Here is a 12,618-nt window from a genome sequence, read left to right on the forward strand (position 1 = left end):
AGCGTTTCTCCTATCTAATTGTTTAATCTACAATCAAATCTTGGAAATTTTTAGAAATTTAAGAAATCTGAATATCAGGGTGTGATACTTTTCGAAAACTATTTCTCATAATTACACTTTTTTTGTCCTTTTGTATCAAATAACTACGCTGTTAGAAAGCTATTTGATAGAACTACAGTTTGATTATCATTTTGTATCGCAAAACTAACACTTATATTATCATTCTATTTCACAAAACTGCACTTTCGAAGGTGTAAGTTTGCGCTACAGACTGACAATAAAGGGTAGTTTTATGATAAAAAAAATACCAATAGAACTATACTTTTGTCGTACGAAATGTTCTCTGGTTGGATGTTTTTTGTTTCTAGTAAAAAGTTTTCGATCTCCCGTTAAAGGTCCAAAGTGCAGAAGCATAATTTTTGTCTAATAAAATATTTTTAAGCCAATGTCCTTCAAAGTTTTGTAGTAGATCTTTTAAAATCGGACAATGAATTCTCACATAAGAGGAGAGTGATTAAAAAATGTCAAACTAAAGAGAAATTGAAAGGAAGGAAAAAAATTGGAAAAAGAAGTGCTCCATTGTGGGCCCTAATCGGCAGTGGATCCACACGGGATGAGCTCAAGCCTCTCTACCCCCGGGCGCACTTGGGATCCGCCAAGCCTCCTCCCCCCTCAAATGTTGGGTATGAAAGAAAAAGAGAAGGAGAAAAACAAAGAAGAGAGAGATCTTACCTACTTTTTGGCTCTGAATCCATCAGTGGCCTTATTAGTAGGTGCAGGAAACCAAAAAGCCAACAATTAGTACGACCCCTAAAATGAGATAATCTCTTCTAACCCATTGTATGTCATGTGGTGGCCCTCATCAAGACCTGTGTGGGTCATTTGGTTTTTTATGGGTTGACTTGTGTGGATCATATAAAATGAAAATGGACTAATTTCCTAAAAGGTACAATTGTTTAAAAAATTGTATTTCTAAAGAATTACGTGTCAAGTTTGTAGTTGCAGGTAAGGACATGATCTACATGCTTGCAATATAAGATTAAACCGATATTTGTCTAAAGTTTCAATAGAATTCGACTATGATTTTTGCATACTGTACCAACTAAATGGTTGTTTTATGTTGGAATGTGCCAATGTGAGCATATCAATGACTAAAGTCGGTACATGGAGAACAAGTAAGAAATTATTTTAGTTAAAAAAGAACAATGAACTAGCTAGGAGAAGAAATAGTTTTATTATGTTATTTTGAAAGAAAACAGTAACACCGATAAGGATATTTCCAAGAATGGTGGGGGGAGAAGCCCCTCTCTCCCTCTCCTTCCTCTCTCTTCATCATCCGCTTCCCTTCTCTCCTAGCTTTTCTTTATGAGTAAACCCGGGATCTTTTCAAGCATCAAAACAGAAAAGTTCCCTTACAATAATCCAATTCCTATTAAAAAAAAAAGGAAATAAACATCCCTCCTGTCTGTCATGCATGCACACTTGTGTGTACATTGTTCCCCCATTCTCATGCTCTTGATATGCACTCTCAACTGGCAAGCAATTAGCTGTTGAACATGGCATGTATTGATGTATATGTATACATGTGCTTTCCTTTTGTAAGAGTGTAGAGTCTCTGGACATTGATCCTTCTGTTTAGAACTTTGCACTCCAGATAGCGTCCTCACTCTCACCGCAGCGCTGATGGACCTCCTTGATCCGATCGGCAGATTTGCAGATGCCGCTGCAGCTCCAGTCGAAAGACGCAACGCACACGTTGCCCGCCTGCGCCTTCCATTCGCAGTCTGCACAAGTGTGTCAGGCACAATCAGCTCAAATATGTCTCAAATTTGACTGAAAGTTTTGGCATTGCTCAAATGAAGTGTCAATTTTACTCTTACAATACAAGTCAACAATGGCATCTTTTCCCCTAAATTTTTTTCTTGATAGTCATCTAGCACCTACTTGAGCGTCATTTGATAGCAATTCCGATTTGGCGTCATACTTGAGCGAGCATGACGCATAACAATCACCATAGTACCCTGATGCAACTATATCTAAGGTAGAGTGTCGTTCATTCTGATGGGGGACTGCCACCTTTAATCATACGAGAGGTGTGACCTTCCTAAGGAAAGGTCAGCTGTTTGATGTCACGACAGACCACTAGTGGTTAACACAGATAATGTTGAGAAGCACATGCTTCTGACATCTGATGGAACACCTACTTACTGAAGTTGACTAACAACAACCCAAGCTACCTGTTTCCCAAATAATCCCATACAGATCATGTATGCTGTATGCAAAAGACCAACTACCGGTACAGTTGGGAGTCCACTGACATCACATTATGATACCAATCAGATTCTGATATAGCAAGAAAGTCTGCTCAAGGGGCGGGGAGTCTTCAGCAATACCTGGTGGCGTGCCACAGCAAAGACGACGATCATCGACGTGCTCAACGTCTAATCCGATGAACCAGGCTCCTAACGATACATCCTCATTAGCATATGTGTGCAGAACATGCCTGAAATCTCACCGTCCAATCATGGTCAACAACAGACAAAAATTGTAAAATTGAAGAACAGGGGAAATAATTTCTGAATAAATCGCTTACTGGTTGAGGGATATGTAGGAGGCCAGATCTTTAGAGATGGCGTACAACTGACCGGTTGCGTGTCGGAAATACTTGTTCCCCCATTCGCCAAATTTCCAGTACTCGGGCTCGTGGTATCTCACACCCCTGAAACAAAAATATATCACATTTGAACTGCTGTTGCAAGAACACATAGAATTAAGAACATATTTGGCTTAGTTCCTAGTTCCAGCCCTAAAATTTTTTAGAGTTGTAACTGTGGGAAAATTGATGATATTTGGTTAAGCCATATTATTCTTATTTTAGACTAAAAATAGATGTTTAAACCATACATTTTTATCCTATAAACTCTAAATTCTGCATAAATCTAGCTTTGCAAAAACAGTCCCTAAATAGTAACAGCATAAAAACTTACTTCTGAGCCAGGACTGGACCGGATTTCATGCAGCCGATGTAAACTCCAGGCTTCGAACGATGTCTTGCCAATGTGTTTCCAAGAGTTGCTGTAGTATTGCTGAATCTTGTTAGTTTACTATTGGCGAAAACAGAACGTGGAAGCATGCTGCTGCTGCTGAGCTTAGCTTCAGAAGACACATCTTTTAACAGAGTAGACCGTGAGATCAGAGGGTAATAATTTGCACACCTATATTTACATGCACATCGTCGTCGACCTTGATGTAGTACTCTGCATCCCACATAGACACCGCTTTTGCGAAGTACGATTTGGTCTTGGCTGCCAGCTCCAGGTACCCTTCAACATGGTCCTAAATCGTTGCCAAGCATTCCAAGGATGCTTCAGTTCAGCACATGCAAATAGACCGACAGCTAATACTGTGCTGCATGCATAGGAAATTTACCAGCCTCATGAAGTCCCCATGTTTTCTGTCCTCTGCATCAATTGCTCTATCAAGTATGCCGCCAGGTGTCGCACTACGAATATGGTAAGGGCAAAAGTTTCTGAATTAGTAACCTTGGGTTAAAGACCATAAATGGTGATTTGGTAACTCTTTCAGTTACTACCTAGTACAATGCAGCACAATTTCACTGTGCATATATTGTCCTGAAACGTAGTACAAAGTACAATTTTTTCATCAACTAACCTATGACCGATGACGAAGCGAACGATAATGCCCTTCTCTTCCTCCAGCTTCCTTCTCTTCGCACCTGTTGTAAAACCCAATCGAAAAGCAAGGTAAGGGAACAGTTTTGTTAGGCAGGAAAGTGTTGGAAGCACAAGAACTGCAAACCTTGAGGCATCCATGTAGCACGAACTGAATCTCTTCGTTTCCGACTGCTGAACGCGGTGTTTATGCCAATGACCATGAAGTATTTCCGTTTCCCAGTGGAATCCGATAGCGGTGCGCCATTGAGGATGGATTCCTGCGTCGCCTTTGCAGATGCTAACTCCATCTCGAGGTTTGATATTGTTTTGTCTAGTGTCCTGATCACAGTCGAAGTTAACTAAACCTCAACAGAAACATATATAATCTGATGATGTCAAAATCAACTTATAAACACAAATGGCTACTTACTGTATAGCATCTTGAGTTCTTGGGACCTCACCAGGAACATCTTTTGCATCTCCAATCTGTATCACGAGCAGAAAATTTTACATACTTGTTCATGGTTCAAACCAGAAGTCCAATACTACAGTATGCTTACACTTTTCGGAGCACAATCACCAGAGACAAGATTCCTCTTGTCCACTTCGAGTGTCGACCTCCTGATGATTTCTTTCGGCTCCGGCATCGTCCACATCCTGCATCAATCAGTTCTTTAGCATTTGCACACTCAGCTTGCACTACTGTTTCATAGTGCTGAACAGTGGCACACCTTCAGGAGTTTAAACATCCAGTACGCCTCATAAAATGAAAAAAGATAAGAGATTTCTGATGGGGGGGATGCAGTATGTCGAAGTACATGGTGCAATGATAGTACTACACATTATAATCCCCGATGCACTTAAAATATTTGTTTGGTTTAAAACAATATAATCTGTTAGGCATAATTAATATGCGGAGCATAAATTTCAGTGTCAGTCACAGATTATATTTGCAACTTGCAAGAGCACCCTACGAGGGATCCAAAAATTTTACTGAAAGTTTCCCAAGGAACAAAACTGTAAAAAACAAAGAGTGGCACTTGAGCCTGGAGTCATCTGCAATGCAGGATCAACTGAAGCACATCAGGAAAGATGATCAGTGAGATCCCTCAGGTTGATCGCCTGCTGGTGGGAGCAGAAATTTTTTGCCAGAAAAATTTTTAACCGCGCCCCTGTTAGTGGGACCGGTGGGGCGACAGAAAGCTAGGTAAATTAAAGATTAATTTTACGGCAATCTCAGAGTATCCATTTTTTTTATGAAAGGATACAGATCACTTCTTATTGTTCAAAGGTAGTATAAGGAGTATAGGAGTAGTATAGGGAGTATAAGGGTATTTTTAGGAAAAAAAAGAAATAGCATGTAAGTAATAATGTGCCACATCAAGCAGGCCAGCTTGCTCCCGCGGAAGAGCAGCTCGTCGGAGGTGTGGCAACAGACCGGGAGCAGCACCGCGGTGGTGTGCCACGTCAGGAGGCCTGCCTGCTCTCATGCCTCACCGTGTGGGACAAGTTCGAGACACTCGCGACAAGAATATGTACGCCATCACAAACCAGATGTAGTGGTGCGTGTTTACCCTCGGCCTCGGCGAGCCCAACCCAGGGTTTTATTTATCGGTAGCAGAAATTAATTGGGGGTCATCGATAAACGGGATTTTTGGATTTATCAGAATTCTATTGGTGATAGACAATTTTTTTGGGTTAAAATTTTAAAAAATGGCTCAATTTCTTTAGAAAATAACATTGATTATCTCCAAACTATTTAACATAAAAAACTACACATAATAATATAGAAATAAGATAGTATCACATATTAAAAATACAACAATAATAGTGTACTGTTGTGTCGCTAGATGGGAATTTAAAAAAAAATAAAATTTCGGAAGATAAGAGAAATTTATCGGACCCAACCGATAAAACAAAAATATCATAAAGCCGATAAATTTTTCGGTGGCCCAACCTCGCTGGCAAGCCGGTGCTTGAGTACGACTGCGTCGTGCGGCCGCACGCCCCCAAGCCGAAGGTCACGCCGGAGCCCAAGCCCGACTACCGCAATTAGGAGAACGAGGCGCTATTGATCACCATCCTCCAGAAACTCGAATCATGGCTGTGCGCGGCCTCCCAACTCCTCACCCTCCTGAACCAACGGATCGAAGCAAAGAACTGGGAGGCAATGGCAAGCAACTGCTGGATCCTGGAGCACGTTTGGAAGCAGCTCGCCGACGTTGAGGACCTCCAGCTGCTGATGGACCCGGACGACTTCCTACGGCTCAAGAGCCAACTTGCGATAAGGGCGGCGCTGGGCTCCGACACGTCGTTTTGCTTCTTTTCCCGAGCGCTGATGCACGTTTGGAGCGCCACAAGGGACCTCAAGAAGCGGGTGCCCTGAGTGCTAGCGGGTGCAGGAGGAGGCCATGAGGTTGTGCCACAGCCGGAGGCGCGACGAGGGCGAGGAGGCCGGCAAGGTGGAGCTGCTCTAGGCCTTCCAGGCAATGGAGGCGGCCGTGAGAAGGTTCTTCTTCGCGTACTGGTAGCTGCCGGCGGCGGTGATGGGTACAACGGTGGAGGTGTCGCGCAATCGGACGCTGTTCGTGCTGGCAGAGGGGATGTACCCCTCACACAGATGTTTGTCGAATAATTGTACTATCCCAGCCTCGACGTCGCCAAGACATTCTTAGCGGACTACTGGGTCCAGCAAATGGCGGGCGTCTCTGTTCCGTTCTGATGTGCCCAATAAATATTAATAACAATTACTAAAATAATTAATCATGTGGACCATAAAATTCCACAACCGTCCTACCTATCAATAGTATGAATCACTATAAAAGCCCTCAAATAAAAAGGGTGGTGCTACTATGTTGTCGGCGACAGGTAGCGTCACGGACAGTTGGCGATAAATGATCCTGCTTACCTGCCTGCGATGCAACTGCACAGCTCTGCACAGAATCTTCCCAAAGAATAAAGACGCATCACACCAGTCAGTGAGGTACAGGCGATCAAAATCCCACATTCACCACGATCAAGATCGGGCATTTTATTTCTCGAGATTTGCTGTTTCTTCAGGGTACGATACGGCAACAGAAGTACAGCAGCAATAGTTTTCGGGAGGTACTCCATTGACCAAGAGGAGGATAGCAAGAAAGCAGCAAATTTCAGAGGTCATGCCTCATGGGATCAAAGAAACTCGGGACCATGGGAAGAGATATCAAACGCCATGACAATATCCGAATCGACAGCGACAAATTAGCCTCAAGTCTCAACTTGTACAAGTCGGTCTAAATAGAGCAACAGGCACACAACCGTTTGTGTAATAGTTGCAGCCAAGCAACCAAGTTAGGCAAGAAAAAAGCAGAGACAAGAAAGGACATGAATGATTCAAGCAGGGCAGTGTGTAAGGTCAGGAGATGATCAAATTATAAGAACAGCAGAAACCAGTTAGCACCAAATCAACAATAAGGAACAAGAAGGAGCAGATAGAGAGACCAAGAAGAAGAAGTAGGGGCTGCACCTGTTGGTGAAGAGCAGGCCTATGCAGAAGCTGCCGAGGCAGAGCAGGACGGTCCATTTCTTGGAGATGGTGCCTCTCAGCACCAGCTCCTCTCCTCCGACTCCCCCTCCCCTGCTTTTGTTAAAGCTCATCTTCCCTCTGTCTCTCTCTCTATGTCTCTGTTCCCCAATTGCTGTCTCTCTCTACAGCCCCAAGGTTCTCTCAGCTCAGGCGGCTTGGGGCCCTATTGCTCCTTCCTCGCCGCAACCTCATGATCGCAGCCCAAGAGCTCCAACCCCAGCACCAAGAAATGGTCCCTCCTTTGCTCCTGCTCCTGATCTCACTTTCGTCAAGAGCAGGTCTCCGCCTTTCTTCTCCTCTCTCAGCCTCTCTCTAGAGATTCTGGTTCTTGATTCCTTGCTCCTCCTCCTCCTGCCACTGGTTGGTGCCTTTGGTGTGAAGGGGAAGGCGAAGCCCAGGAATGGACGTACCAACTGCGTGGGAGAGGCGCACGCGCGTGCCTGGATGCGTGCGGGCGGGCGTGAGGGAGCAGGAGGAGTGGAGTCCGGGGGAGGGAAGGGATCTTGATCCTTGTGGCGGGCTCTACTGCCTTGCTGGTGCAGGGATTTATTTGGGAACAGTGGCTCGATCAGCCACTTGATCCGGTCTGGTCATTTCCGGCCGGCTTAGGTGGCTAAGATGGCTTAAACTTTATGCCTCTTGAGAGATTAGTAGTCTAGTGACATCATTAATGGGGTGGAGTTTGAACTTGTGGAGGAAATGATGGTTTTGCCCCGCTATGGTCAAGTCAATGGCTCTGTTCTTCTCTGCCACTGTTTGCAAGCTAGTAAGCTGTAAGCCCTCCCATGTGTTATGTACTTGGATACAGTGCCAGTGTATAGTCTGATGAGACGGAGGATTCCCTAATTATGTTATGTATGCAAGTCAATTCTGTTGGAATGAATTTTGAGTGTGCCTGGTGTAGGAGATACTTCATGAATCACTTTGTTTGACGCGGCTCGTAACAATTCTCTAAGTTATGCATGAACCTGTCAAAATTGTAAAGCGACTATCATGTACAATACTCGCTCATAAGCACATTTTTTTCCTCATCATCAGATATCTTATGTTTTCCACAAAGATTTTTTTAAGATATGAACTTAACACACTGTAAAGTGTAAGATTTAAAGCGTCTCCCCACTCTCTGAAAGAAAACGAAGAAATACTCCAAAGTGCGAAAAGTCTACTGGTGACCTCTTACTATCCTTTGTGAAGTGGCAAAGGATCTAGTTCCCTTCACCACTAATGATACTAACCTTTTTCTTTTTGTTCCCACTTTCTCTCTCTCTCTCTCTCTTGAGAATATAATCAGCACAGCTATATCAAGCTTGATTCCCCCCAAAGCAAGAACAAATTTCTGACTAATCGCGTAATTTCCCCAATGCAACTGCAAGTCCCAATTTTCTGCATCCAGCCACGTTACTACGTTAGGATGATCGGGTCGTTGAAGATAGAGTAGCTAGAGTGCCCCACATGGATACGTGCCAAATGCTAACGTGCAGAAGAGTATATCCCATAAGAGATTCATCTACAAAATTTCAGGACAGCAGGGTTCAATTGGGAAGAGTGGAACTAGTAATGCGCTGGGGGCAATGACCAATGAGTTACTCCTACTTGCAGCAGCCATGCATGTGGGCAAAGCGCAGGTACAGGGTGGGCTGAGCCGAAAATCCTCGGCACACCTCATGCCACGCATGTGCGCTCTGGGATCAATCATTGTGTGGATCATTGTCTACCCCTTTTTTCCAGTTTCTAGATCCAGTTTTGCTAGTACTTCCCCTTGCCTTTCTGTACCAGATCTATGTTCTGCTTAATTGCAGAAAAAAGTAAGTGCTCATCTGCATAAAGACAGTAGCTGGACAAGAACTTTCAAAGCTTTGGCAATAATGCCTTCCATCTTCTCCATACTTCTTTACACACGTCTCGGTACGTTATGATTTGGGTTCATGACTTGAATACCCAAAATATATTTTGAGAATGTTTTAGATATATAAGCCATCTTCTTCTTTAATTTCCAAGGGAAAATAAGCCATCTTATAGTGTCAGTCAGATTTACATTTCGAATGTATTGCGGGAAATATTAACTAAGAATGTACATTGACCAAGATTTAGGTTGTGAACGGGTTCAAGTTCTCTAAAGAAAAATAACATATGTGCTACCAAATGGCGTGATGAGTGAGAAGTCGAGATCCGACTGACAAGCAGGAGCTGCCTCGTACCAGCTTTTGTCAGCAGCTATATTATGTGCACAAGCAGAAATTATGCAAAATATAACCTTAGTTGACCTATAAATAAATATTTTGTAGAATAAAACGAGAACACTAGTAAGCGGCCATGAAACAGACGAAAATGCCCAACTGGCTAGGCCATACATATGCCACAGTTTTTTTAAATTTACAAAGATCACCAGTAAACACGATTTATCTGATATATCATAAAATTCAAATAAAATTAAAAAATAAAAGTAAATATGTAAAAAATTATCAATAAACCCGATAAACTAGGTTTATCACCAGTTTTCGACCAAATTTTTTTCCCTGACATATGCTGGTATTTATGACCACGCTACCGTTGTCTTGTTGAAAAATGAGCGCGTACGTGTATCTAAAACAAACAGCCAAGATTTGATATGATGTCTGCATGACGTACCGTAGCCTGCTTTTTGGTCACACATCTACGGATGGTACTCGCATGTACGTACACCATATATACAATTCCGCATGTTACATGATAATTAAGTGAAACAAAATATTCTCCACCACTACACCAAAATAGGTCAACAGTGTCGGTTTCAAAACCTCATCAATACTAATTTTGGAACCAGCACTGCATAAGCAGAATTGATAGTTGAAGGACTAGCAGTGCCAGTTTTAGAATCGATATTGATGAGGTTTTTCAAAAAACCAAAAAAAGGAAAAAGGCCAAACAAACGAACCAGCTCCATGCATTGAGTCGAGCCCACTGCTGGCTCCACATGATGGAGCTCATCGCTGCCACTAGCCCCCACCACTACTGATCAAGTGCCTCCACTCGTCTGCCGCCACCACTGGCACGCTCCGCCGCCACTGCCGTGCCACCGCTTCGCCGCCACCGCCCTGCACAAGAAAATACGGTGGTAGGAAGGCCGCCGCCACAGCACACAAGACGATGAGCACACATGGCGGGAAACAGCAGCGCCCTCAGCACACATGGCCTCAGCACACGACAGCACGAAGGCTGCCGCCACAGCACACACGACGACCACCAATGGTACCCTCAGCCCTGGTTGCTCACCTCCACCTCCTCCTCATGCCCGCCACTCACCTCTGCCTCCTCCTCACGCCCGTCACCCTAGCGAGATCCATGGTCAGATCCCTACGCAGATCTCACCGTGGATCTTGCAAGGGGAGGAGGCTAGTGGGGAGAATGGGATCTGGCGCACTCCGCCACCGCCAGCCTCCACCTTCGCTAGCCTCTGTCGTCACTTGGATGGGGTACGATGGGGGAGAGGAGCAAGGCCGGCAGTGGGGGAGAAGGCAGAGAGCGAGAGAGGCGAAGGTAGAGAGCGAGAGAGGTGGAGGTGAGGAGATAAGGGAGTGAGAGAGCTGACCTGAAGAGATAAGGGAGAGAGAGAGCCGAATAGGAGGTCAAGCCAAAATCCGATTTGATTGCGATTTCGGATCTGGATAGCCTATCACTGTTGATTAGTATTAAAAACTGGCTATGATACTATCACTGTCAATTTTTATTACGAACCAACAGTGATACGTAAGCATCAGTGCCGGTTTTTATTAAGAACTAACAGTGATGTTACTTTTTTACGAACCAACAGTGGTAACTATAGTAGTGTCTGTTTTTGGTGAACCGACAGTGATAGACCACTATCTATGATAGGTTCTGTAGTAGTGCATATTACAGATACAAAAGCACGTAGACTATTGAAGCGACTAGCTAGAATTTTGAATAGACCAAATTTTACTTTTGGCCAAGTACCAGTGTGTTTGGGTGCACTTTGAACTATTAACAATATGTGTTATTTTGAACTATATATTTTAAGCTAGTTTTTTTTAGTTTGCACCATGTTTAAGAATTCGGCCTTTGATCGTGCTCGTGTGACAAATAGTTTTATCCACCTCAACTTCATGGATTCACTTGGGAAGGTAGATTGTTGTTTCCTACCCAACTTTCTTCTTCTCTGTTCATTCCTCCTTGTCTACTTCCCCTCTGAGCATGAAGTTACTAGAGCCACCTTTCTATATCAGGTCTCAGAGTCCAAGAGTCACCGCTTGCAGACTTCGGCATCTGCTTTCGTTCCTTGCAGATGGTGCTAACACAAGTTGTTGCCTGCACGGACGCTCCTCTCTGGTTTCATCTGCCTTGCCATCACCGCTCATCAAGTCACCACCTGCACTACCGCACTACCTCGCCATGTCTACCTCATTGCCACCTATCTTTACAATGTTGTGTCCCTAGCCGACACAACGGAGATCTAGAGTACACGTAGGATGGCTTTACAGTTTAATACGTGAAGCTGAGATGGATGGAATTGCTTGACACATGAGCATAGTCAAAAGGTGGTTTAAAGTGCACTAATACATGGTCCAAAGTCAAATTTGCTCCTTTGAAACTATTCAAGATCTACAATATAAATCTATGGTAATGATATAGAACTTAGAACTGCCGGTTTTTCCCTATTCAAATATTTGTGCCAATGTTTCTCAAAAACCGATGGTGATACATTATTACTGTCTCCTCTACCCAAATCGGTAGTGATAGCCCATCAAGAAAAAGGTTTTTAGTGGTAGTGAATAGTCCCACATTGATAATGGAAGGGAAATGCACCCAACCTAAAAGTGGGGTGCCCCTCTCACCTCATTAGCTACCTTTTCGACGTAAAAAGGCCTTTTGATCCTACTAAAAGTATCATACATAAGAGCGGCATTGAAATCAAAGCAGACATGAAAACAAAAATTCATTTGACTATATGCAAACTTTTCTATATCTTATGATTGCATGTAGGATTGAAAGGACTTTTCTGTACCTCAAAAGATAGCCAATAAGGTCCCTTAGGCCATGCCGGCATAAACGGTCCACCAGACCTTCACACACACTTGTGTCCCTTGGACCAATGATTGTAGCCCACAACTTGAGGACCGAGCTTTAATACTAATTTTAGGATCGAAATGGTCTTTCTTCACCCCAAAAGCGTGCCAATGATGTGAGGAGTTCCCCACTTTTAAGTTAAGTGCATTGCTCTTTAATCAATGTGAGACTATTCCAACATTACTTGACAATTTGCTAAACTTTTGAGTCATCTCCAATCCATATATATCAAACGGTTCTCAAATCCACTCTCATCCCATATAAAAGCCCTACCTTCCAAAAACAAAATTACAATTGCGCCAATCCGAACATAGCAAT

The 12,618-nt window shown here is 43.5% G+C and overlaps 1 protein-coding gene across 2 annotated transcripts; it reads right to left on the reverse strand.

Annotated features, from left to right (window-relative positions):
• Positions 1-1,215: 1,215 nt before the first annotated feature.
• Positions 1,216-7,968, reverse strand: LOC133912810 (probable beta-1,3-galactosyltransferase 2). Of its 2 annotated transcripts, none has more exons than XM_062355725.1 (11): positions 7,180-7,968; positions 4,235-4,331; positions 4,105-4,160; positions 3,820-4,013; positions 3,673-3,736; positions 3,430-3,502; positions 3,216-3,336; positions 2,988-3,075; positions 2,594-2,719; positions 2,394-2,503; positions 1,216-1,784 (listed from the first exon to the last, which is right to left on the reverse strand). In XM_062355725.1, the coding sequence occupies exons 1-11, from the start codon at positions 7,308-7,310 to the stop codon at positions 1,636-1,638; spliced, it is 1,209 nt and encodes a 402-aa protein (XP_062211709.1). In that variant the 5' UTR covers positions 7,311-7,968; the 3' UTR covers positions 1,216-1,635. The 2 variants fall into 2 exon arrangements, with proteins under 2 accessions (XP_062211709.1, XP_062211710.1); XM_062355726.1 differs by lacking the exon at positions 7,180-7,968 and adding an exon at positions 5,632-6,301.
• Positions 7,969-12,618: the final 4,650 nt, after the last annotated feature.

Source organism: Phragmites australis, chromosome 3, assembly GCF_958298935.1.
Source record: "Phragmites australis chromosome 3, lpPhrAust1.1, whole genome shotgun sequence".
NCBI classification, from domain to species: Eukaryota; Viridiplantae; Streptophyta; class Magnoliopsida; order Poales; family Poaceae; genus Phragmites; species Phragmites australis.